Source organism: Vulpes vulpes, chromosome 2 (genome assembly GCF_048418805.1).
Source record: "Vulpes vulpes isolate BD-2025 chromosome 2, VulVul3, whole genome shotgun sequence".
In the NCBI taxonomy this organism is placed as follows: Eukaryota; Metazoa; Chordata; class Mammalia; order Carnivora; family Canidae; genus Vulpes; species Vulpes vulpes.
The window spans coordinates 26,316,438-26,342,628 of NC_132781.1; the positions used below are offsets into that span (position 1 = coordinate 26,316,438).

The following is a 26,191-nucleotide window of genomic DNA, read 5'->3' on the forward strand; positions in this document are numbered from 1 at the left end:
GGTAGAGGTGCGGCTATGAAAGGGGATGCATTTGGTGTCTCCTACCCCTCTAGCCAGTCTTCCTTCTGCTCTGTGTCCTCTTTCCCTTCCCCTGCTAAAGGAATTCTGTAATCAGTTCAAAGGAAGGAGTTAGGGCCTGAAAGAGTTAGGCTTGCGGGAGAGCTAGCATTTTCTGACTAGGGCAAAGCTGAACATCAGTCTTGCTCGGATAGGGGCTTTTACATCTGCCACCTCTCTTCCCTTGGCCAGTCCCTCTTGCGTGTGGTCCTTTCTCTGCCAGCAAGGCTGTCCTGGAGGGCCTGGGAGCTGGCGCCAGTGGAGATGGGACCTCACCGTTTGAGAAGTCCTACACCTAATTTCATCTCCCTGAGCCTCGGTCTTCTTATCTAAAAAATGGGACAACCACCACCCCACTGTGAGGCTGTGAGGTGACTATACGGGATGATGTATCATCGCTGAGCAGAGCGCCTCACAGATGGGAAGATTGTCTCAGTTCCTGAGGGAGCCAGCCAGGCTGTGCGGGAGGTGTAAAGGGGAGAGGGCTGGAGGGGGCTGGAGGGGCTGACAGAGCAGGTCCTATATGGAAGCTCTCCCCCAAACCCAGAGGAAATCTTAGACAAGGCTTTGGCCTAACTTCTTTGTTAGGAAACTGAGCCTCAAGAAATTTCCCGTCCCTCATTCTCCTCCCTGCCTGAGGTTACTCATTCATCTAACAAAGATTTACTAAGTACCCACTGCGTGCCAAACTGGAGCAGAGGAGGCTGTGGTGAGCAGAATGGACATAACCCTTGCCCTGAGGGAACAGAGATCCTAGAGGGGCAGACAATCATTTCCTTACATACAGCAACATGAAGAGCCATGAGGTTCCAGATTCTGGTCTGGCTTAGTACTGTGTCCTCAGCACCTTGGCACATGTAGCATCGCAGTACTTGCTGAAAAAGGCTGCTCTGGGGAGGTGATGGCAGAGCTGAGGCTGGAAGGGTGAGACTTAAAGATGGTTTCACCCCTTCTTTTGCCTTCTCTGTAGGTCCTGCCTCCCTCCTCCCCATCCCCCCACTCAGGTGAAGATAGCATCTCTAACTGGATGTCAGAGTCCCCTGCTGCCCCCAGCCCAGGGATCAGGATGCTTTTAGGTGGCAGGTCACCCCAGGCCCCGAGGCAAGGGAAGTAATGTGTATCTGCCCCACACCCTGTCCCCTTTCTGGGTATGTTCTAGAACAGAGTTCAGCCCAGAGACAGGGGTGGCCTGGATGAGGGATCTAGACATGAGGCCTGTGGACCACCAGGAAACCTGACCATTGGGCTGGGCCAGCCTCTCCGGGCTCATCATCCCCTTTGCAAAGCAGGGATGATTAAAGTCACTACCTCCCGGTGTCAGCCCTGGGGCTTCTTGACCCCATCGGGGAAGGGCAGGCCAGGCCGAGGAGGCAGACTGCAGACGAAGGTGTCAGACACGTGGAGTGAACCATAAATAGGCCCCTCTCCCAGAAGACCGCTGAGACTTCAAGCCTGGCACCGCACACACGCGGAATGAGAGCAGAGACTCCCGCCAGGAGGGAAAGGCACTTAAGGGATCTGCTCATTAGCATGAAATGCAAATGAGCTCGGCCTCATTTACACAACTCGGTGCTCGGATTTGGGGAAAGGGCAACCCGGGAGGCTGCAGCGGCCTGGCCCTCCCCGCCGCACTCCCTGCGAGCCGCCCGCGAGGGAGCTGAGACACTCGCCCCAGGCGGCTGGAGGCGCGCGGGGCCTGCGCGGGTGGCGGGTGGCGCAGCCTCGGGAGTCGGGGGGCGGGGGCGGGAGGTCACCCGGTCCATGCCCCTGCCTCTCCGCTGTGGCGTCAGCGACCCGAATATTTGGGACAGAGAATTGACTGACCTGCTTGGTTCCGCCGCGGCCGTGTCTACCTTCCCAGAGGTGGGAAGCGCTTCCCCAACGTCTGATGTTCGATGCCCTCCCCGCCCCACCTCACTCCAGCGCCCAGCTCTCCCGCGGCGCTCTGCTCCGGGCACCTGCAGCCCTGGGGGGGTGGGGGGGCGGCGGCGGCGGCGGCGGCGAGAGGGGGCTGGAGCTGGCTGAGCCCGTGAATCCGGGAGCAGGGGCGGGGCGAGGCCCGGGCTGTGCACGTGCGTGTGCGCGCGTGGAGAGCCGCAGAGCCTCGAGGACCCGCTCTGGGTAGAACAGAGGCATGCGAGGAGGGCGGCCACGCGGAGCTCCTGTCCTGCGGACGGCCCCCCAGCCATACTGGCACTCAGAGGGAAAAACTGAGGCACGGAGTGGGGGGCGGGGAGGGTTGGTGACACTTTGCAGGCCAAGACTCAGAAACCTCAGCTCCGTGTTTCCACCCCCTCCCGCACAGTCGAGGCCCCAGCGGGTCCCTTCGCAGGAGCCTCTCTCTGCATCCTCAGCTGCTCTGGGGGCCCTGGCCTCGACATGACCTGTCTGGGGCCACGTGTTCAAGCACTAAGCCCCTGAGAGAAATCCGTAGCCTTCAAAGGATTCCTAGGGGCTGGAGTGTTGACCTGAGGTTAGGGTCAGCGGGTCAGGATTAGAAGGTCAGGGTCAAAGTCGCAGAAGGGGTCTACAGGGCTGAGAGGCAGGTGGAAAGCACACGCAGACCTTGCTAGCCCCTGACTTCCCTCGGCTCCTCCCGGTTCCCCAAGACCATCCCCCCACCCCACCCCCAGCCTGAAGCCCTACCCCCTACATCCCTTACATCCTTCTCCGCTCCTCCTCTTCTTCGGTCCTGCTCCCCGGTTCGACTCCAGGGTGGGCGATCAATCAGGTGGGGATTTCCCTCCGGGACCCTGGTCACACCCCGCAGCCCGGCCGCCAGCCTCTCTTCTCCAGGCCCGCCCAGAGCTGAGCCCCACCCTTCGGCTGTGGTCCAATTCGGGGGTCGTGGACAAAGGATGCCCCGGGGCCGACGGCGCGATCCCAGGACCCGGCGCCGAGTCCTCTGCTTCCCCGGGGCTCCCTCGGGGGGAGTCCCAGAGACCCCAGCGGCCAATAGGAAAGTGGGTTCGGTCTGGGTAGCCGTCTAATTGGCTCTGGCCTTCGGGAGCGGACCCAGGGGCAAGGGGAGGGGAGAGGGGCGGTGCTGGGCTCCGGGGTGGGAACAGAATTCCAGCTGCGGTTCTCTCCCCGGCGGCCCCGCCCCCGCTGCCACGGCGGCCCGCCAATGGGCGCGCGGCTCGGAGCCGGCGGCGCGCGGCCATTGGCTGCGGGGCTGGCTGGGGAGAGGCGGGGCCGAGGCTTGAAGTTGGAGTGAGGGATCCAGCTGTGGTGTGCGCCGGGCTCCTCGCCGCCGCTTTCGCTCGCTCGCTCCGCGTCTCGGCCGGAGGAGGAGGCAGTGGCGCCGGCGACGGCTACGGCAGCGGCAGCCACCGCGGCGGCTGCTGCGGCGGCATCTCCGCCTCCACCCCCGCCCGGGACGGCCCCCCACCGTCTCCCCGCCCATCCCGGACCGTGAGCCCGCCGCGGGGCGGAGGAAAGAGCCGCCCCCCACCCCCTCCAAGCCCACCCTCCAAGAGAGCCCTCCTCCCCTCCCCCCGCCGCCGCTGGCGCGGAGCCGGGACGATGCCGACCCCTTAGATCCTGCTCCAGCTGCGCCGCGGGAAGAGGGGGCGCCCCTCCCCGGTACGCCCCGCTCTCCGACCCCCTTCTCTCTACCCCTCTCCCGGCCGCTTCTCCGAAGGTAGCGCCGAATCGGGCGACCGGAGCCTGGGCGCGAAGCGAAGAAGCCGGAACAAAGTGAGGGGGAGCCGGCCGGCTGGCCCGGGGGGGCCCCGGGAGCCCTGGGGAAGCGGGACTCGCGCCGGGCGGGGCTGCCCTGCGACCCGGCGCCCCGCGGGCAGCATGCCCCTGCGGGCAGGGGGAGCTGGGCTGAACTGGCCCTCCCGGGGGCTCAGCCTGCACCCTAGAGCCCCCCAGATGCGCCCCCGCCGGGGCCCCCCGGTGGCGTGAGGACACCTCCTCCGAGGGGCGCCGCTCGCCCCTCTCCAGACCGCCCGGGGCCCCGGCTGGCCAGAGGATGGACGAGGAGGAGGATGGAGCGGGCACCGAGGAGTCAGGACAGCCCCGGAGCTTCATGCGGCTCAACGATCTGTCGGGGGCCGGGGGCCGGCCGGGGCCGGGGTCGGCGGAGAAGGACCCGGGCAGCGCCGACTCCGAGGCGGAGGGGCTGCCCTACCCGGCGCTGGCCCCGGTGGTTTTCTTCTACTTGAGCCAGGACAGCCGCCCGCGGAGCTGGTGTCTCCGCACGGTCTGTAACCCATATCCTCCGGGGCACGACGGCCGGGCCGGGGGTCCGCAGGGGGGCGGGCCGCGCCGCGGGAGGGGACCGAAGGCCAGGTGAGTCGGAGAAGTGAGCCTGGAAGGTGGGCAGACGAGTGGGGCCGCTGAGGGAGGGAGGGGGCTTCCGAGTGGGAGCGCAGACGCGAGCAGGTTTGGCGGATACCCCAGACCAGCCCCACCTCGGTACACACACCTCGGTCCTCCTTGGGGGGCTGGGATCCGGGCCAGGAAAAGAGAGGAGACGTGCCCCGCTGGTTTGTAGCTGGATGCTCTCCAGATGTGGGCAGGGGAGGGTCGTCATCCTCCAGATGTGGGAAGCTTCGGGAGCCTGGGAGCTCTACTCCGCCCGCCGCGCGTTAGCGAGCTGGGTTGGGTTTCCGAGTTTGGGGGGTGGGGTGGGGAGGAAGCTGCGGGGACGGGGGAGGGGGGACTGCGATCTCCGGGGTTTCCCTCCTGCCCCCGCTGCAAAGTTTGAGGTGGATTCTAGGGTCTGATCCCCACCCCCGACCTGGTCCTTGCGGCCGAGGGGTTTTCACTGACCCAGAGGGAGATGTTGGGGGGCGGGGACCAGGTCCCAACTCCCCCACCCCCACCCGCGGGTTGGAGGCACAACAAGGAGATTCCGGCGGCGGCTGATGTCAGGGGCGCAGAATGAGAACAAGATGTGGTGGTGAAGGGGAAGCTGTCTGCCCCCAGAGCTGGAGTAGGGACCCTTTCAGCTGGAGCCCACTGGCTTGGAGTGCCTCCCTTTTCCCTAATTCTTCATTCAGCGCGGGGTGCTTTGTGTTGGGGTTGGGGAGTTTTGTGCTAGATTTTTTTTTTTTTCTTGTAGAGGGAAAGACTGTCGGGAGCTTTGCCCAGCGGGGGATGGGATTAAGCCGGTCCAAGTTACCCTGTCACAAATAGAGAGTGCTCCCGCCTGTCGGCAGAGCAGGTATGGGAGACCGCAGCCTCCAAGAAAGTATTGGGGGAACAGTGACGCTGTGAGCTGGTTGGCTAAGGAAGACTCGGGTCCAGCACCCCAAGGGCTACTCCTTGGCTGGGTTTGTGGAATGCAAGCCCCACATTCCAGGGAGATAGACTGGGCACTGCCCCTTCTCCTCTGTCTGGTCTGGGGTGATATGGGAGATCCTGGCCCCCTCAGCCCCATGGCCTCTCCCACTTAGCCCCTGGCACAAAGCGCTGCTTGGCTAATGCGGGGCTCCGGGTGGGTCCCATCACTGCCGGAAGGAAAGGGGGGTGCACTGCCATCCCAGGTCTTGACAGCTTCTCCTGACTCCTTTCTCCCAGCTCAGAGGCTCTTTTGAACCAGGGTGGGAGACCTCAGGTTTCCCTTGTAAACCCTGAGAGCCCAACCGGGACTCTGCTTTGGGGGAGGTGAGGGGAGCTTGGTGCCGCCCTCACTCTCTGCAGCTCTGCTGCCTCTAGTGCGCAAAGCGGGGATGTGAGCTTGGGTCGCCCCCCAACCCCCATCTTCTACACCCCGCAGGTCTTTAGGAAGCTCCCCTCATTACACCTTCTCTTCATCCTTTGCCCCATCTTCTTTTCTGTCTGAGCTGCAGAAAGAGAGAGGTAGGGGGTCTCAGAGGGCTCTGACTCCCCCTGCCACCTCTGCATCCCTACCCCCCCTGGCTCCTTTCTCCACAGTAGAGATGGACTTGGGGAAGAAATGTCTCTGAGAAGATGGGCCCTGGGCATCCCCCTCTCTACCTCTAACCACCTACCCTCTTCATAAATGGTAAAAAGCCCCATCCCCCACCCCTCCTCCTCAGGGGTCTAGGGGAGATAGAAATCTTCTCTCCCCTTTCTATCTCTGTGTAAAACAACCAGAACTCTGGGCCAGCATCTCCCCACCTGCCCTGTCTCTAGGTGCTAGTGGATGGTTCTGGGTGGAGGCAGGTTCCTTTCTTGAGGGGCTCTGGGAAGAAGCAAGTGGAGAGGCCTGGAATGAGGAAAGAGAGGTGGGACCCCAGTGCTCCTCTCAGGGATAGAGGAGCAGGCTTATGTCTGGAATGGTGGGAGTCTGGGGTGTGGGGCATTGGCATCACTAGGTCTAGACAAGTCACTGAGCCTGGGTTGGCTGAGGATGGGTTGAGAACAATTTCTTGGCTGCCCTAAGCTGTGCCCTACAAATCCCATCACACCTGAATGTCAAGGGAAACCTGTATTTTCATTGCCAGAGGGGCTCTGAGCTGACTTTTGGACCTCGATCTTTACCTTTCTCTCTTTTTGGGTATCAGTGAAGCTTCCCTTGCCTCCACAAGGTTCCCTGCTCTGTTGAGTCTCGGGGACATAGGGACACCTCCCCCACCAGCTGAAGCTAGTTAGACTTCTGTTGGCATTTTTCTCAGCCTCTCCCACTTTAGCCTCTAAGACACCAGGTTTCTTAGAGAGGAGATCTAGACCCAGGTAGGAAGTAGTGTGTGTGTGTGTGTGTGTGTGTGTGTGTGTGTGTGTGTTGGGGGAGGGGAGGGCAGCAGGAAGAAGAGAGGCTCAGAAGAGCATGTGCTGGTACTGGGAAGATCTGGGGCACTCACATCAGTAGCCCCCCCCCCCCCCCCCCAGTTATAGGGGAGTGAGTTGGACTTTCCAGTATGTGTTTCTTGAAGTGTGAGGGAGTGCGTCGCCCCTCCCGGGAAGGAGATCCTGAGCATTCCCTCTCCGGCTGTTGTGTCACATCTGGAAGTTTGTGTAGGAGTTTCTCCAAGCTCGGAGCCCAGCACAGCTTTTTCTCATTTGGAAATCACAGGCTGGCATTTGGGATGCCGAGAGGGGGAGTGGGAGGGGGGCCAGAGGGGGAGGTGGGAGCCTGCCAGGAGTAGGGGGAGGAGAGGGGGAGGCCCAAAAGGCAGGAGCCCTAATGGCTTCCAGAAGTGAGTGTGAGTGTGACTGCGTCACTGTGTGTGCGTCTGGAGAGGAGGGGGCCCAGAATTTCTGGAGTTTTCCTCGCCACTGTCCCAGTGCCCCCAAATCTGCCTCTTTCTCTTACCTAGGGAGGAATCTCCATTTTGGTCCTCAGAGGAAATGGGAGGGGGTGTTCTTCCTGTCTCCTCACCAATTCCCTCCTCTCATTTTAAAACTCCAGAGGGGATTCTGGGGAGGAGGGCTGGGGAATAGAACAGGACTGGGGGAATGGAGCACCCCCTGGCACTCCTTCTGCCCCAGGCCCACCTTCCTTCTGGGTCACACGCCCACGCTACTCCAGGAACTGTTGGAGGACTCCCCATCACCCATAGTGCCAGCTGGAGCCATTCCTGGGATTACCCCCACCACGCAACCCCCCCTCACCCCTCGCTCTCTCCCGCCCCAGCCCTCACCCCACCCTGCCTGCCTCAGCCAGGGTGGCGACAGACACAACTGCTCACACGTGTGTGTGCTCACACACACACACACACACACACACACACACACGAGTCACAGACGTTTGAATCAGATTTTTGGACTATTTCCCCTTCCAAAGATTCCAACAGGCCGGCTCTCTTGTGTCTCTGGGTCTCCGTCTCTGTCTCTGGGTGGGGCCGGCTGCCTTTCTTTGGGCTTCAGTTTTCAGTTCAGCTGGAAACCTCTCTCCCCACACGCCCACAGGCTGGAGCAGAGGAGACCACTGGGAAACAGGCTGTGGGAGTGGGGGCTTGGCCGGGGGAATCCCCCTTTCTGCCTGCCCGATGCCAGCCACACCGCTGAGCCCCTAGATCCCAGCCCCCCTTGGGGGATGCTGAAGCCCCCAGAGATGCCAGCTTCTGGGGGGGGGGCGGGCAAGACAAGGATCCCACCTTCCCAACTCATACTAGGAGGCAAGGATTCCTGGGTCCAGGCCCATTTCCTCCTGAGTGCTCCTTAGTCTCAGATTTCCAGGCTTCAGTTGGGGAGAGGGGCAACTGGGGGCACCTGCTTCCCTTCCCAGTCACACCCGAGGCCTCCCTACCCCCTGTGCCTCTGGAAGCCCCTGTCCTCCTCTCTCCTCCCCTCACCCCTTACAGCTGCCAGGCTAAGCAAGGGCTCTAGATAAAGCTCTAGAGGACTCAGTTGTACAGATAACATGCTCTAGTTCTCTCTCCTGGAGGGAGAAGAGGAGGAGGGATGGAAGTGGGTTTCCTCGCCCTGCCATTTCCTTTTTCTCTGCTTTTGATGGTGGGTTGTGGGGAGAAGAAAGAGCCTCCCCTCTCCTACCCACCTCCCCCTTTGGGATCCACTCCAGCCCGGACAGTTGCCATAGCAACAGTAGACATGTGACCGCACAGGTCTCTCATAGTCACTATGGCAACCAGTGTCCCCCGTTCCCTTGGTTGCCATGGGGATTTGTCACATGGTTTCCCCCCAACCTGATAACCTGTGGGTCTCCTGCTTTCCTTTCTCTGCATGAGGACAGGATGGCAGTCTGGTTAAGGGGAGTTCTTGTGTGAGGGGTCCCTTAAATTGCCATAGCAACAAATCCACACCACCTGGTGACACATCCTCCTGTTGTTATGGCAACAGAGGAACATCACACAGTGACATAAGGCCATGTTCCCAAGGAAACGAGCCCTACCCTGAGAAGGGTGAAAGACCCCCATCCTCATTAATTATTTCTCAGTTCAGATGGTCCCAAATTTCCCTGTGCCTTAGTGTCTTCCCTGTCCATTTATGCTCACCTTTTGGGAAAGGGGAAACGTAGACAGCAGATAGGCTGTACCTGGGAGTAAGCTAAATTGCCAAGGGGGCCCTTGAGAAGGGGTTTGCATGGTTAGAGCTGGGAATGGGTTATTTGGGGGCAGAATCTAGCTCTAAGAGGCCCTCATGTGAGCATGTCTAAAGTGAGCACAGAAGGAGTCCCAGCTCCTCTGTGGTGTTACTTCTGCCCCTCCCCCTCACAGCTATCAATGTATCACTGTTAATGCAAACAAGGCAGGAGAACATGAATGGGGAGACTCACAGGCTTCTAAGCAGGGCGATTGATTGATCAATTCATTCATTCATTCATCATTCATTCGTTCCCCCCATGTATTGATCATCGGCTACGTGCCAGGTACTACTGTCAACGTTGTAGGGGATGTGAACATGTATCAGAGTGTCCCTCCCTCAGCCAGGGAGATAAGACTAGTGCACAGATGGCATGGTGGAATCACTGCCATTAGAGGGGTCCAAACAGGTGTTTGGGAGCCCCTCTTCCTAGAGAACTACCCACGTTCCCTTTGTAAGATATCTGCTCAGATGGGTCCCTTCCTGCAGAGGAGAGGGGGCTAGCTTGGGGAAAGCCTACCAGTTCTTTAAGGTTAATCGAGTCTTTCCCCTTCCAGATAATCGCCCCAAGGGAGCTCCCTCCCTATCCTCCTTTTTCCAGGGTGACCCCTGGCTGACCCTCATTCTGGGGAGGCATCCATTGGGCTCTGACTCCACTCTGGAAAATAGCTCCATGGAAACAGAGCACTCTTTATTTCCCCCTTCCATATACTTACCCCAAAAACCTAGAACTATTTTTTTAAAAAAATTTTTACTCTTATTCTTGTGAGGGGGAGGTGGAGGCATGGGAAATTGCAGTGCCTCGGCCTGTTTGGGTGCCTGTTGGTGGGAAGGGATGTGAGGGCAAACGGCCTAGATGGCAGAGAGGCCGGGAGGGGATTGAGGGTGTCTCGGGCTGCTGTGGAGGGGGGTAGCCTGAGGTTCAGGCCAGAGATGGGGGGTTAGCTGGGACCAGCTGGGAGGAAAGTCCTGGGGTCCCCGTAGGAAGCCTTCTCACTGCAGAAGTGGGATTATGATGGAAGATTCCAGCTGCTCTAGGCACTCTGCGCCCCACAGTCCAGCTTGGCTGGTCATGCTGTGGGCCTCCATGGCACCATCCCTGATGCCCCTCCTTTGCCCAGGCTCCACTCTGCTCCTTTCTATCTTCTTTGTTCTCCCCACCTCATATTTTCTTTAAGAAAAATAGGATGCTGGGTCACTTATCTGTGAGTCCAGTGTGCAGAACCTTCAAAGGTCCAGAGGCCACTCTGTACATTCTCCTGTTGATGGGCTGGTAGTGAACCCCTTAATAAAATCCACTCTGTGGAAAGACTTGGGGTCTGTGTGTGCAGAGCACTGTCTACTCTGCGTGAGTTGGGGGACTTACATCTACCACAGGACCTGGTATGTAGCAGGTCCTCATAGTTAAATGTGTGAGTGTGTTTGGAGGCCATCTAGGCCTTTGAGAGGCCAAGGGGCTGGTGGGTGGTGGGAGAGGCGGCATCTGGCTCCAGTGCTGTGGTGAAGGAGCCGCTATAGCCGTGGACCTCTGGGCCGCCTCTGCCTGTCTGTCTGGTGCCAGCACAGTCCTCACAGCCCCTCCCCTGCATGCCTGAGCAACTGTGGAAAGAACTGTCCCAGATCAGGAGCCTGGGCACTTCATTCTCATCCTGGCTGCTCCCATGACCTTCAGCGCGTGACTTTGGCTCTCTGGGCCTCAGTGTGCTTGGGTTCTGGGGAAGAACATGATCTACCCGGGCTCCTTCACAGGGCTGTTGTGAGCATCAGATGTGGCGTGGCGTGAAAGCGCTTGGTAAACTGTAAAGCAGGCATAATCCGACTTTAGGTTTGTGTCACACATTCAATACATTCTCTCATTTGCTTCTCACATCTTCCCTGGGAGGTAGGGAGAATGGGATTCAGATTCAGCAGCACACTCTTGGTGTCTGGCATTTCCACAGGCACGATCGATTTTATCCCCCAAATGGTTTGTGCAAATAGTCAGGGTATTTGTGGCTTTTCCTACTTTACGGCTGAGGAAGCTGAGTCCAGAGAGGTGATGGCAAGGTGGGCCCGGGCCTGGAGTCGGTCAGACACATGGGCCCCTCCCGTTGGACCTGGCTGCGTCTCAGATGGGGGTGGGAGGACGAGAAGCAGGAGGCAAGAGGGAGGGCTGGGGGGCGCGGGCTCCGCTCCAGCCCTGGCCCGCTGTTTCCTTGACCGTCCGGATACCTGGTTTGAGCGCATCAGCATGTTGGTCATCCTTCTCAATTGTGTGACCCTGGGCATGTTCCGGCCCTGTGAGGACATCGCCTGTGACTCCCAGCGCTGCCGGATCCTGCAGGTGAGTGTGCGTGTTGTGTGGGGAGGAGCAGCTCCTGAGCGGAGTAACTGAGAAGCCCTGACCCCTGCTGGTGGGGGAGGGAGTGGGGGGTTGTTCCTCCTCCCCCCCCTCTCAGTTTCAAAAGCCTCTCGTCCCCACATCAGGCCTTTGATGACTTCATCTTTGCCTTCTTCGCTGTGGAGATGGTGGTGAAGATGGTGGCCTTGGGCATCTTCGGGAAAAAATGTTACCTGGGAGACACTTGGAACCGGCTTGACTTTTTCATCGTCATTGCAGGGTGAGGGCCTGGGCTGGAGGTGGGAGAGCAATGACCGGATCAGGCCCTGCCCCAGCACTGCCCCCACACCGCCACCCCCCTGCCCAGCCCACCTCCAGTGATGCTGTCTCCCCATGATCCCCTTGGGGTCTGAGTCTGTCCTGCCTGTAATGCTCAAGCCTGTGCTCCTGAATTCCATGGTCCCTGCCTCTGCACCCTCCTCTGTTCATTCTCTGATGGGGGTCTGTCCTTGACTTGGGGGTGGCCTTGCCCCCAGAGAGCCGGCTTTTCGGGGTCCCTTGGTAGAGGAGGGGGAAGAGTCAGAGATTGTGTCTCCCCACTGCAGCAGGATTCCTCATTGACCTCTTTTGACCCCCATGGCGGCCTCAGACTCAAAGGGCCTCCCTTTGGGCCCCTCCCTGCAGGATGCTGGAGTATTCGCTGGACCTGCAGAACGTCAGCTTCTCAGCTGTCAGGACAGTCCGTGTGCTGCGACCGCTCAGGGCCATTAACCGGGTGCCCAGTGAGTGACCCCTTGGCCCTCAGCCCCTGGATGGAGAGCCCCCAGGGGAAATATGAAAATCCCAGATCCCACCCCTACCTCCTCACCAAGGCCTGGCAGTCAGGGCCTGGCACTCCCAGGCAGACCTCATCAGAGAAGGGCTCAGGAGGAGTTGGGGCCACCAGAGCCACATGGAGATCCCACACCTGGCTGTGACACTGTGGGAGTTACCTGGAAAGACTCTCCCCCTTATTTTAGCCTGATATGGGTCAGAGTCACAGACAAGTCTCAGATGACCCCTGCCTTTCAGTTAGAAGACGCCTCCCGGCAGGGGGAACAGGGGTGAGTGGGAATGGGGTGGAGAGGCTGGTAGGCCAAGAGGGGTGGGTGGAAGGTTATAATGGCCTCTTCCAGCTAGAACAGCTTCTCATGCAGTCTGGCTGTCATTGGTGAGATCATGCTAGCCACACTGAGTATGACTTTTCTCCAGATGAGGCCACTCCATGTCTCATCCTCTGCCTGTGTCCCCTTCCTCCTTCCCACCCCCTTCCAACCTGCTGCCGCAACTGACTGCGGGACCATTATCTAAATTAAACTGCATTGGTTTCCCGAGCCAGCCAGGCTTTGGCAGCTCTAGCTCCCCCTCCATCCTGCCCCGCCACCCTTGCTCAGGCCCCCTTTGCGACTCCCCCAAACTACACAAGCTGCAAATGGTCTCCATGGCAGTCCCAGGAGTCAGGGGTAGGGACATGTTTCTGGGGCTCTGGGCCCAATGTAGTGGCAGCCCCCTCTGCTGTGTGTGCATGTGTGTGTGCGTGCATGTGTGTGTGTGTGTGTGTGTGTGTGTGTGTGTATGAGATGCAGGTGGTCAGAGCTGCTCAGTGCATCCTCTGGGTGTTGAGGTGTTAGTGTTAACAGGAGCTCCAGACAAGGGGCATGCTATCTCCTCCTCTCCCCGCTGCCCCAGGTGATGGCTGGCAGATTTATAGACCTCTGTCTAACCACTGGTGTAATTCCCTTAATGCAAACCCTGAGGAATTGATCTCAGTTGGAGCACAGACGAACTGAAGGAGGATGGGGCTGGGGGGGCGGGTGAGGGACTCAGTGAGAAGGCTGGGCTGGAAAGGCAGGATGGCTGCAGGCACCAGGAGGGTTAATTAGCTGGTGCTTAGAAACCTTTTCCCTGGAGGGCCAGGGGGCCATGAGTGGCACTTCTGGAGTCAAAACCAGCCATTACAGAGGTCTGGATGCTTAACAAGGGCTTGGTGGCTTTGGGGGGGGGGGGCATATTTCAGACCCTGTGGGGTGATTGAGTCCTGAACCTGGAGTGGAGAGGGAGGTCAGTGTCTCCAACAGGGCTTGTTGGGATGGGGGTATGGTGACTTTCCCTGCAGAGGGACTTGTTAATTGACGGCCACTTGAGAAGATGGTCTTGGGTCTCCTCACATCTGATGTGAGGATCTGTATCAACAGAGAATGCACTCAGGGCAGGGGGCTCCGAACCCTGGTGAAGCTCAGGGCATCTGGACCCTTGTGAAGGCCTGGTTCTCAAAGTGAGATTCCTTCCTTGCTGACATTCCTCCTGGAGTTCCCCGCCTTGGTTTCCCCAATGCCTGCAGTGGTGATAACTGATAACTTAGAAAGGTCAGCTGACTGTGTTGGGTGAGAGAAGGAAGTAGGAGTGGAGTGTGTGCGTGTGTGTGTGTGTGTGTGTGTGTGTGTGTGTATTTTGGGAGGTGGGATCCAGAAGCAGAGCTCTGGGCAGCTCTGTGATACTGGACAAGTCATTTCAGTCCTCTGAGCCTCCTCGATCCTCATCTGTAAACCGAGTTAGGTGGGGTGCAGTACAGGGGAGAGCTTTGGAAACCTTGATCACTCTGGCTCCTCCTTGGTGGTACTGTGCACTGATTAATGTGAATGGGCCAAGAGGGCTAGTGGGCAGGATCTAGGGGCTGCCAGGCCTGCCCGTGGAGTTAGAGGTGTCTATTGGTCTCCCCTCCAGCTTGAGCCAGGCAATTTAGCCCCGGAAACCCCGATGCGCCCCCTCTGGGAGTGCTGCCAGGCCTGTGGCAGCCAGCCTAGCCTGGCCAGCCTGGCAACCCCAGCGTGGCTTCTGCCCCCACAGGCATGCGCATCCTTGTCACACTGCTGCTGGACACACTACCCATGCTGGGCAACGTCCTGCTGCTCTGCTTCTTCGTCTTCTTCATCTTCGGCATCGTTGGCGTCCAGCTGTGGGCAGGGCTGCTTCGTAACCGATGCTTCCTGCCGGAGAATTTCAGCCTGTGAGTGTTGCCTGGGATGGGGGTGACCTGGGAGTGGCTGTGGGGCTGGGACCTATCTCAGTCTCTGCTGCTGTTGACATTTCTGTTTTCACATTGGTGACATGTCTGGTTCTCAAACTTGGCTACACACTGGAGTCATCTGGGGAATTGCAAAAAAATTCCAGAAGCCTGGGTCGCCTGAAGACTGATTTCCTTGGTCTAGGGTTCAGCATAGGCATGGGATCCTCACAAGCCCCGATATGAATCTGATGTGCAGCCACATTGGAAAGCCATCACTCTAAGACGTAACCTTCTGTCATCCTTGCTCTGGAATTTCACACTTAGTCCTCACACCCCTGGTGCCCTCCAACCCACACCAACAAGTCCCTGCCCCTGCCCGGTGTCTGCCTGGTTCTGGTCTGTGCCCTGTGTACCTTGCAGATCTCTGTGGGCTCACACCCCTTGTCCTTCCTGGGACCTCTCCCCAGAGATCCCCGCTCCCAGCTCCTTCCTGTTCCCCCTGCAGCCCCCTGAGTGTGGACCTGGAGCGCTATTACCAGACCGAGAACGAGGATGAGAACCCCTTCATCTGCTCCCAGCCGCGGGAGAACGGCATGCGCTCATGCAGGAGTGTGCCCACGCTGCGCGGGGAGGGCGGTGGCGGCCCCCCCTGCGGCCTGGACTATGAGGCCTACAACAGCTCCAGCAACACCACCTGCGTCAACTGGAACCAGTATTACACCAACTGCTCCGCAGGGGAGCACAACCCCTTCAAGGGCGCCATCAACTTCGACAACATTGGCTATGCCTGGATTGCCATCTTCCAGGTAGGACAGCCTGGGCGCCTGAAGGTTCCCCAGAATGCAAGTGCCAGGACACAGTCCGGCCTCAAAGCGGTTGTCCTCAGGGCCGGGCTGGGGTTGGAGCCTCCGAGGAGACTGCAGGAGGCTGTAGGGGGCCCTAAGTGAGTCGTCCTGTCCCTCTGCCCCCTCCCCAGGTCATCACGCTGGAGGGCTGGGTCGACATCATGTACTTCGTGATGGATGCTCATTCCTTCTACAATTTCATCTACTTCATCCTCCTCATCATCGTGAGTGGTTCCTTGGGCCCTCTTGGGAAGGGTGATCCTGGGGAAGCAGGTGCAGGGAGTCCAGAGAGAGGAAGGCTGGCTTGGTCTCAGGACAGGTCCCACAGAGAATCAAGCAGAGAGGGTACCCGTCATGAGGAGTCAGGGAAATTCAAGGTCAAGGCTTGGTTCTATTGCTTAGTACCACTTATAACCCTGGGCAAGTCATTCCCCATGAGGTCCCCACCCCCACCCTAGGCCTCTGCTTCTTCATGAGTAAAATGGGTGATTTTCAACCCAGGGGGCATTTGGAAATAGCAAAGGGTGGCCCTGTTTTTCATGAGGTCTAGGAGAGCACTACTGGCATTTGGCTGGGGGGTTGGAGAGAGATGGTAAACATCCTGAAATGACAGCCTTGCAAACAAAGAATTGTACCACCCAGACTTTCCATCATTCAGCGTTGAGAAACACTGCACGACCTCTTGTTCCTTCCAGCTCATAAGCTCCAAGGCTTCACGAGAGCAGAAGACAGAGGCAAGAGTAGCAATGTTTAATAGTTGTAATCACTACCATTCCTGCTTCATAATTGAACTGCTACTAGTTACAGCTAATATTTATTGAGCACTTACTATGCGCCAGTCCTGCTGTAAGCACTTTTTATGTGCTGGTGCATTTAATCCTCACCATGATCCCATTATCATCTCCATTTCACAGAGAGGAAACACACGTTTCCTCGTTTGTCTGACCCCATCACGGGCCCAGCGTGTGCCGTGGATTGATCTGGCTGGGCGGGCGTTGCTGCTGATGTGTGCTGCGACATCTGCTGCCTGCTTAATCCTTACAGTCCCCTGTGAGGTGGGGTGGGTAGGCAGTGTAGCACCGACTCCTAAACAAGAACTCTGGGCTTCAGAGGGGCTGATCACTAGGCTAAGGAAATGGCCAGGCTGAGAATTCAACCCCAGGCTATGGGGGTTCCAAGTCCAGCCAAGAGACAATGACAGAGAGCCAGAGAGAGGGACAGATATGATAGAAAGAGAATAAGACAGAGATTAAGATCTACTCAGGACCTCAGGCAAACTCCTGGGAGAAGTGGAGACAGAATAAGGCAGCTCTCGGTGAAAGGCAGAGCCTAGGTCCTGAGAAAAAACAAGTCCTCCGGGCCACCCCCTCCTGCCTCTACATGTGGCAGACGGGCCAGGTTTGGGACCTGTTCCCATCCCCCACCATCACCTGGGGTGCCAGGCCAACACTTCTGGGAAACGTGGTCTTTTCAGTATGCTTCTCTCCCTAGGTTTAGGGGAGGGGAAGGAAGCAGACAGGGTGGTAAGGGGCCTAGTTTCCACCCACACACCCCGTGAAAAATCTTCCAAACAGCTCTCTGGAATCATACTAGTGAAGTTAATTATCATAATTACTAGGACACAATCTAGAAAAAAGATCTGCTTTGTCACCATAAATATTCATTTCCTTCATTCTGGTTTATCGTCCCAGCAATGGCCATCCTGGAGTCGTGGAGAAACTGAAGCATGGAGACAGAGACGAGGGAGGGTAGGCAAGACAGGGTAGCAGCTTGGCTAGTCTGCAGGGATCAGAATTCAGCCCATCACCCGCTGGGGGAGGAGAGAGGTGCAGGGAAAGAAGGTACAGGCAAGGCCAACGATCAGAAGGAGAGAGAGGTCCCATGGTTGAGTGTCACACCCAAAGGCATGCAGCTAGAAGTGGGATTAGACACAGGACTCTTGCAAACAGTGTTTTTGCCAAGACCTCAAAGTCTCAATCCAGTGTGAAAACCCCATGTCCCCAAGATGGCATTCATCTCTACAGCCTTCTCTACCCCTAATGGGAACTAGGGAAGGGTGCTCAGAATCTCCATGAATGGGGCTGGTTAGAGGCAGGGAGTTTGGGAGAAATCCTTGTAGGGGGCAGCCCTGGTGGCTCAGCGGTTTAGCGCCACCTTCAGCCCAGGATGGGATCCTGGAGACCAGGGATCAAGTCCCATGTCAGGCTCCTCCTGCATGGAGTGGAGCCTGCTTCTCCCTCTGCCTGTGTCTCTGCCTCTCTCTCTCTCTCTCTCTCTCTCTCTCTCTCTCTGTCTCTCATGCATAAATAAATAAAATCTTAAAAAAAGAAAGAAAGAAAGAAAGAAAGAAAGAAAGAAAGAAAGAAAGAAAGAAAGAAAGAAAGAAATCCTTGTAGGATACTATCATGATCAATAGCAGTGCCTTGGAATTCCATAGAGCTTGGTTCAAGTCTCAGCTTTGCTGTGCATTAGCTGACCTCTCTCAGCCTATTTCTTCACCTGTCAGATGGAGGTTATAAAAGTGTCACCTCTTGAGACTGTCATGAGAATAAAATGAAATCATGCTTGGATACTTACTGAGCCCAGCTCCTGGTGTGTAGAAAGTGCTTGGTATGCAGTGACTGGCATTGTGGTTCCCTTTTCTTCAGGACATCTCCTCTTCCTGTCCCCACCCCAACAGGTGGGCTCCTTCTTCATGATCAACCTGTGCCTGGTGGTGATCGCCACGCAGTTCTCAGAAACCAAGCAGCGGGAAAGCCAGCTGATGCGAGAGCAACGTGTGCGGTTCCTGTCCAACGCCAGCACCCTGGCCAGCTTCTCTGAGCCGGGCAGCTGCTACGAGGAGCTGCTCAAGTACCTGGTGTACATCCTCCGTAAAGCAGCCCGCAGGCTGGCCCAGGTCTCCCGGGCGGCGGGCGTGCGGGTCGGCCTGCTGAGCAGCCCAGTGCCCCGTGGAGGCCAGGAGCCCCAGTCTGGCGGCAGCTGCTCTCGCTCCCACCGCCGTCCATCCGTCCACCATCTGGTGCACCACCACCACCACCATCACCACCACTACCATCTGGGCAATGGGACGCTGAGGGCCCCCCGGGCCAGCCCGGAGATTCAGGACAAGGATGCCAGTGGGTCCCGCCGGCTCATGCTGCCACCACCCTCGACGCCAGCCCTCTCTGGGGGCCCTCCGGGGGGTGCAGAATCTGTGCACAGCTTCTACCATGCCGACTGCCACCTGGAGCCGGTCCGCTGCCAGGCACCCCCTCCCAGGTCACCATCTGAGGCGTCGGGCAGGACTGTGGGCAGCGGGAAGGTGTACCCCACTGTGCACACCAGCCCTCCACCAGAGATGCTGAAGGAGAAAGCGCTAGTGGAGGTGGCCCCCACTTCTGGACCCCCCACCCTCACCAGCCTCAACATCCCGCCTGGGCCCTACAGCTCCATGCACAAGCTACTAGAGACACAGAGCACAGGTGAGAACTCTGGGTGGGGCCTGCTGTGCCCCTTGCCTAGGGGCCCCATGGTATCCCAGAGAGGACTGGTGTCAGAAGGTCCAGCCCTTGATTCCCACTCTGCCACTCAAGGCCTTGTCACTCTCAGCCAGTTCCATCCCCTCTTGAAGTCCTAATTTGCTCAACCCTTAAAATGGGAATCTTAACTCTTGTGTTGTAATGAGAGCGATAACTATCATGTGATGAGCACCTGCTGTATGCTCTGCTCTGTGCTGTTTGAAAGAATACTTAACAGTTGGCGACCGACTATTATGTGCCTGTCATGTGCTTTGCAGGCAGAATTCCATTGGGTCCCCTCAATAGTTTAGATGATAAGCTTTCCTTCTTTCTTTTAAAGATGTCATTCGTTTATTTGAGACAGACAGAGAGAGCACAAGCAGGGAGGAGGGTCAGAGGGAGAGGGAGAAGCAGACTCCCAGCTCAGAAGGGAGCCCGATGTGGGACTCGGCCCGTGACCCCAGGATCATGACCCGAGCTGAAGGCAGATGCTCAACCACTGAGCCACTCAGGTGCCCCAATGATAAGCTTTCCTATTGTCCCCATTTTACTGATGAGGGGAAGGAGGCTCGGAGAGGTCGCTTGATTTGCCTGCCCAAGGTTGTGCCATTGGTGAGGGATGCGCTCAGGCCTGGCTGACGTGGAGACCGACATGCTGCACTGCAAGGCCCAGAGGGGAAATGGTGTGTGACTGTGGCCGGCATCATGCACCACAATAAGGAGCCTCTTGTAAACATGAGTTTCATTGGCTCCCCAGGGGGAAACTGGAGACCAACAGCAGCAAGTCCTCAGGGGGCTGCTAGTCTGGTGGGAGGAACAGCCCGTGTCACAGGGGAAGTGAGACACTCATGCCTGTGGGTGTCCCCCACCCCACCACTGCTGGCAGACAGGGTGGCAAGCCCTCCCCTGAAGACAGACTCACTGTAGCCGAACCCCAGGGCCTACGTTTCAGGAAGGATGTAGCACGGGGAAGCAGTGGGATATGTGTGGGCTGTCATGTGGGAATGTGGGCTGGGACAGGAAGGTGTCGTCACAGAATGCCACGCGAGGGGCTCCTGTGCCAGCTTTCCCGCCACCCTGTCGTGGGATGTAAGCCAATCACGCGCACGCATGTTTCCGTTCCCTCCTCTGTAGAAGGCAGGGCTGGGACCATGGTCGTTGCCAGTGAGCCCTCCTGTGTGCAGGCAGAAAGGGAAACGTTGTTGGATGCTTATTGGGGGGCTGGCCCTGAGCGAGGTGCCTGTGCTTCACAGACGTGCTTTCCCTGGGTGCTTTCCGAGGTTCCCTCTGGCTCTCAGCTTCTGTGATCGAAGCTCATTTAAATGGACATTGGTGTCTTGGGATAGGTCACTGTGCGTATGATCATGTGCATCCTGGTGTGTATGTATGTGCATATGTGTGCACGAAGGTGTCCAATGTATGTGTGTGTGCCTATGCACGCACATTTTGGTGTTCATGTGTACGTTGTGTGTCTGATGTGTGCAGCTGAAGGTGTGCACACACGGGTGGTACTCTGGTCTGTGCATGCTCATGTGTGCACATGCCTAGCACATGTGCATTATATAGCATGTGTGTGTCTGTGCACACTTATTTGGCTGTGCAGATATGCATGGTTTGTAAACGGTATGTATGTGCACATAGTACATGTGTGCATGTGTATGTTCACATGTGTGTGTGTCTGGGAGTGTATGCATATGAACACAGATCTGTGAGTGTGTGTCTTAAGGATCCCTTGGAAAATGCTACTCGGAGTAGTGTTGATGCAGGGCTGGCTTCCTGGGAGGAGAGCTGGTCTAGGCTCCTTGCTAAAGGCTTCTCGGATGGGGGAGCTGCCCAGGATCTCAGGGAACAATGAGGCCAAACCCTAGGACAGCCAGCAGTGACTGTCAGTGGAATGCTAATAGCATTTGGGGGCATTCCGGCTTAAGACTGCCCACACTGCAGGGCATTCAGTGCCTCTGACCCACTAAGTGCCTAGCACCCCTGTCATTGAAAGAGCCCCAACTCATTTTATTTTTATTTTTTTAAATATTTTTATTTATTTATTCATAGAGACACACACACACACAGAGGGAGAGGCAAAGACACAGGCAGAGGAAGAAGCAGGGTCCACGCAGGGAACCCCATGTGGGACTTGATCCCGGGTCTCCAGGATCATACCCCGGGCTGCAGGCGGCGCTGAACCACTGCACCACCGAGGCTGCCCTCCCAACTCATTTTATATTCACTTTGAGGGGAGGGCCACCCCAAGTAAGAAACCCTGGAGCCTCTAATCTCTTCCCTCCTGTCCTAGGCGCCTGCCAAAGCTCTTGCAAGATCTCCAGCCCTTGCCTGAAGGCAGACAGTGGAGCCGGTGGCCCAGACAGCTGCCCCTACTGTGCCCGGGCGGGGGCAGGGCAGGTGGAGCTCGCGGGCCACGAGATGCCTGACTCAGACAGCGAGGCAGTTTATGAGCTCACACAAGACGTCCACCACGGTGATCTCCGGGACCCCCACAGCCGGCACCGCCAGAGCCTGGGGCTGGACGTGGAGCCCAACTCTGTGCTGGCCTTCTGGAGGCTGATCTGTGACACTTTCCGGAAGATTGTGGACAGCAAGTACTTTGGTCGGGGAATCATGATTGCTATCCTGGTCAACACGCTCAGCATGGGCATCGAGTACCATGAACAGGTAAGGGCCTGTGCAAGGGCATGGTCCCTGGGGCTGGGGACCCTCTGCCTTCTTCCCTTCCCACCCCGGTTTCCAGTTTCTTCTCCATGCCATGACCTTATGGCAGGGAGGAGGCCAGGCAAGAGATTTACCAATCTGTGGGGACTCTGGAGGGTAAAAACCAGTGAATGTCACACAGTCTCTGTGTATGGAGGCTGCCTGAGGCAGGCAGGGTCTGAGCTGGGTGTGTTCTATCTGGGAAGGCTTCTCAGAGGAGGTGGGTTTTGAAGGATGAGTGAGGGGCGAACATCAGGGATAGGGCCTCTCTGGAGGGACAAGTCATTGGAAGAGATTTGTTCCGGTCTTTGGAGAAGGTACAGAGGGGAGAGAAGGTGTTGGGGAATCCCTCAGCCCAGTACTGGACCCCCCAGCATTCACCTGACTCAGTAACTGGGGGCATGACTGGTTAGAGGTGGGTAGGGGCAAGGGGGAAAGGGTTGGTGGCTGCGCCTGGGTGTTGCTGAGGCCCGTCCGGTAGGGAGGGAGGCCATCTGCTCCCAGCCTCCATTCCAGGAGCCTTGCTGTGAGTGGGGTGGCTGGGTGGATGAGAACGCCCAGCATGGTGAAGAGACTTGAAACTGTCGCGTTTGAGGAATCGTTCTAAGAACCGGGATGTTTAGTCAGGAGAAGAGGAGGCTCAGCAGGAACAGGCGAGCTGTCTTCAAATATTTGAAGGGCTGTCATGTGGAAGAGGGAATAGGCTTGTTTTGTGGGGCTGATGGCTGCAAGCAATAGGATCTGGGCTGAATGGGAGGAGGCTGTTCTCACTCCTAGAGCTGTGCAAGGACACAAAGGGTGGCCTGGGGACCCCACTGCCCCCAACCTCCCCCCTTCACACACACACTGATTGGGGGTAGGAGCAAGCCCCATGGGGCCTCCCAGAACGGCTCTTTCCAGAAGACAGCCCTTTGCCCCAGTTTGGTCTTCTAGGTCACCCCCTTGGCTGATTCTTGGAAAGGGGGGGGGCAGCCAGTAAGTGCTACCAGCACAGGCCCTCCTGTTCTTTCCTGGGTGTCCCTGCCTCCCTGAGGCTCAGGCAGGGGACTGGGGTGCCAGAACTTGACCTTTCCTGGTAGAGAACTGAGGTGAGGGCAGCCCCGGTGGTGCAGCGGTTTAGCACCGCCTGCAGCCCAGGGTGTGATCCTGGAGACCCGGGATCGAGTCCCACATCAGGCTCCTTGCGTGGAGCCTGCTTCTCCCCCTGCCTGTGTCTCTGCCTCCCCCCCCCTCTCTGTGTGTGTTTCTTATGAATAAATAAATAAATAATTCTTAAAAAAAAAAAAAAGAACTGAGGTGATATTAGAGATGTGGAGGGCCTGGGGAGAAGGGGCTGGCAACAGGGGATAGGTGGTACCTGTGGGGGAAGGTCTCGGTTGAGCCCCCGGGGGCACAGGTCCAAGCCAGAGCTGGAGCTGATGTGAGATGGTCACTTTTCAGAGGGCTCAGGGCCCCCTCTCCCACCCTGCTGACCTCCATGCCCCTCCTGTCGTGCACACTCAGCTCCTAACCCAGCTGCACTGTCCGGCCCAGCCCCTCCGCCATCACCACCGCACCATGGACGGGGTAGGACAGAACAAGTGCTTCCTCTTGCTCGACACTCTCCCCACCAGGTGGCTATGCCCCGTTCCCTCTTGTTGGAGGTGAGGTGCAGGGAGGGGACAGGACACCAGCTGCAGTGCCAGCAGGTGGGGAGTATGGCACTGTGGTGAGCGTGTTGTGTCTGGGCGCCTGGGGCGTGGGTGTGTGTGCACACGCCCGCCCAGCCAGCCTCCTGGGGAGAGGTGCTCCACTGTGCCAGGCTGGTGGGGGCAGCATGTTCCGCTGTGGGGACCCAGGCCGTGGCAGCCCTAACCTCCCATTACCCTGGCTCTACGAGCCTGAACCGCAGCCTCCTCTGGCTCACCTCAGTTCTGGCCTTGGTCAGATGCCCCTCCCCTGGGGGGTGCTGAACCCCACAATCTGCCCTGGCGGAGGCTGCTGGTGGAGGCTTTAGCTATGTGGGGAAGGAGCTGAGTCACAGACTGAGGGCTGATGGAGCTGCAGCAAGAAGCCTCTCAGTTAGACGTCAAGAAGGACACCCCCTTGGGGAGGAAGTGAAAGGGATCCATCAGGGGTCCCCTTGCCTGAGGTCCTGAGGAAAGCAGGGAACAGCCCCCCACCAAACCTCCCTCAGCAGCAGGGAGCCCCCACTTGGCGCTACACGGTCTGCTCTGGAGAGGGGTAGTTTGTCCCAGGACCTGGCTGCTGAAGGCGCCACCAGGGTGAGTGGGAGTCCCCAGCAGGCCGGCCAGATGCCCGACTGCTGCCGGGCAGGCTCGGGGCCAGGGGTGGTAAGAAGTCCCAGAAGCAGCCACGGCCCTGTGCTTGCAGCCACTGCGGCGTGAACGTCCTGCCATCTGCGCCTCGGAATCTGAACAGGCTGGGGGGGGGGGGTGACAGGGGAGTGAGGAGATGCGGGGGCAGAGGAGGGACAGAGCCATGGAGGGGGAGACAGAGACACAGAGGGAGGTGGAGACCAGGAGAAGGGGTCCCAGTGGGCAAGACGCCGGCCTGTGGGGATAGAGGCAGCCATAAAGGGGGGGAGGACTGCGAGGCAGGGACAGGAGGAATAGAGACAGGGAGGGGCAGATGGACACTTGGGGAGGGGATGGAGACAGGCGGAGGCAGAGAGACACAGGGGTGACAGAGACAGAGAGATATGGAGAGAGAGAGCTGAAGACGGAGAATGAGACCCAGTGGCAGATGAGGACACATGGGCAGGGCTGGAGACACAGACTTGGATGGAGCCTCCCAGACAGGGGAGGGGGAGCCAGGGAAGGAAGAGAGCCAGAGGAGATCCAAGGGAGAGAGACAGCCACGTGCCAAAAGAGGTGAGGACCTAGAGGCTCAGGGTGTCCCTGTAGTGTCCTGAACGAGGAGATCGTGTCCATCCATCCTGGTATTGTGTCTTTCCCCAGCGAGGAGCCCAGCGCCCTTTCCTGCCCATTCCTGCTGCCCTCCCCAGGCCTGTCCTCTCCCATTGTCACCTTCCTTACCCCTCGATTTTCCTGCAGGGGATGGTGACACCCCCATGCCACTCTCTACCAACAGAGGAAGCACTCGTTTTGTCATACCCAACCCTACCCCAGGAAGATCCCATGTTGTCCACACCCTCCTGCCTCCCCCACTCCTTAACCCACTGGCTGGTGAGAACTAACAGGATTGTTTCTCCCAGAGGGACTAATGAGGAGGACAAGGACACAGGACACTGGGGAGGGAGCGACTCAAGAACAGAGATGTGATCTGATGGAGGAGAAGCATGTGTGTGCCCCCTATCCATGAGGGGGCAGAACCTGGATCAAGGATCTTGCTGTGATTTATCCATCCCTCTCTCTCTCCTTCCATCCATCCATCCATTCATCCATCCATCCATCCATCCATCCATCATCCATTCAACCATCCATCCATCCAACCATCATCCATTCAACCATCCATCCATCCATCCATCCATCCATCCATCCATCATCCATTCAACCATCCATCCATCCAACCATCATCCATTCAACCATCCATCCATCCATCCATCCATCCATCCATCCATCCATCCCACACACATTTCCTGCCCATTGGAATTGGGGGGAAAACTTCCTGATTTGTGGTGTTTATAGCATTTGTTAATTGCCATGGTATAAATGCTGTCATCAAGCTAGCAACGTGGTGCCACTGAATGGGGTTGGGAAGAGGGGTGCACACATTGGGCCCAAGGCACCGCATCCTTCCTTTCAGAGAGGTCACCAACAAGTTGAACAGGCACATTTATTTGATGTGGTATGCACTCAGAGAGGGCTATGTGGAGTAGTCTGGGATCTAGACAGGGAGAGATTCAGGGAGAGCTTCATGCAGGATGTGATTTGGGAGTTGAATCTGAAGGAAGAGTGAGATCTAGCCAGTGAAGGGTGGGGTGTAGGGCACAATATGAGGGAGGGTCAGTGGCACCAACCACCAAACACCAAAACTGAGAGATTTATAAGGAGTTCGGAGTGAGTGAGTGAGGTGCTGGGTTGGGGCTGGGATGAACAGGTGACAAGAGACTAGTTTGGAAAAAATTCAGGGCCAGGTCCTGAGAGGCACAGGAAGGAGTTTGGAATTTTTCCTGAAGGTGATAAATTCCCAGAAAATGTTTTAAGCAGGTCAGTGATACAAGCTGGCATGGGTTCTATCAAAAGTCTGCTGGAGTCAAGGACGGGAGACAGGAGGCAGGGAGGCCAACAAGAGGGCTATTGCAGGGGTCCAGATGGTTCATACATTTCTGCTCCTGGAAGTGGAGGGAAGGGGGTGCTGGGGAGAATGGGCAGAGGGCTGAATTTGCAGGACTCCACACCAGTTGGAGATTTGGGGGAAGGACCCAACAAGGATGAGACCAAGTTCCTGCTTGGGGTGGGAACACTGGGCCTTGAGCAGATTGGGACTGCAGGATATTTGAGACAAGGCACCCATGGGACATCCGGGCCTAGCTAGCAGGTTGCTGGGGCTCAGAAGAGATGCTGCCTCTGCCTGGGTCTGCCCTGGGTCCAGGCTGCTCCAGGAGGAGGGAAGGGTACAGAGAGGGGGTCTTGGTGTCACCAGGGCTTCCTAACCAACCCTTCCTGCCTCTGGGGTGCCGAGGACAGAGGCTAACTTCACATTCTAGAGGAGGGATGACAGAGAGTGGTGGAGGAGGGTCATGTGGCCCAGTGGTCTCCTGGGCTGCTGATGAGAGAGAGAGGCAGGGTCC

At 57.7% G+C, this 26,191-nt stretch overlaps 1 protein-coding gene across 19 annotated transcripts in view; it reads left to right on the forward strand.

The window, feature by feature from the left end:
- The first annotated feature begins 3,775 nt into the window (after window positions 1–3,775).
- CACNA1G (calcium voltage-gated channel subunit alpha1 G) overlaps window positions 3,776–26,191 on the forward strand; it is a 63,106-nt gene continuing 40,690 nt past the window's right edge. For 18 of the 19 annotated variants that reach the window (XM_025995883.2, XM_025995909.2, XM_025995906.2 and 15 more), the window contains exons 1-9: window positions 3,776–4,278; window positions 11,230–11,341; window positions 11,485–11,618; window positions 12,023–12,120; window positions 14,225–14,384; window positions 14,890–15,190; window positions 15,361–15,453; window positions 17,910–18,693; window positions 21,023–21,399. In XM_025995883.2, the coding sequence (XP_025851668.2) occupies window positions 4,037–4,278; window positions 11,230–11,341; window positions 11,485–11,618; window positions 12,023–12,120; window positions 14,225–14,384; window positions 14,890–15,190; window positions 15,361–15,453; window positions 17,910–18,693; window positions 21,023–21,399 (2,301 nt within the window). In that variant the 5' untranslated portion in view covers window positions 3,776–4,036. The remainder of the gene's footprint in view (window positions 4,279–11,229; window positions 11,342–11,484; window positions 11,619–12,022; window positions 12,121–14,224; window positions 14,385–14,889; window positions 15,191–15,360; window positions 15,454–17,909; window positions 18,694–21,022; window positions 21,400–26,191) is intronic. The other variant, XM_072747477.1, reaches the window with a different exon arrangement.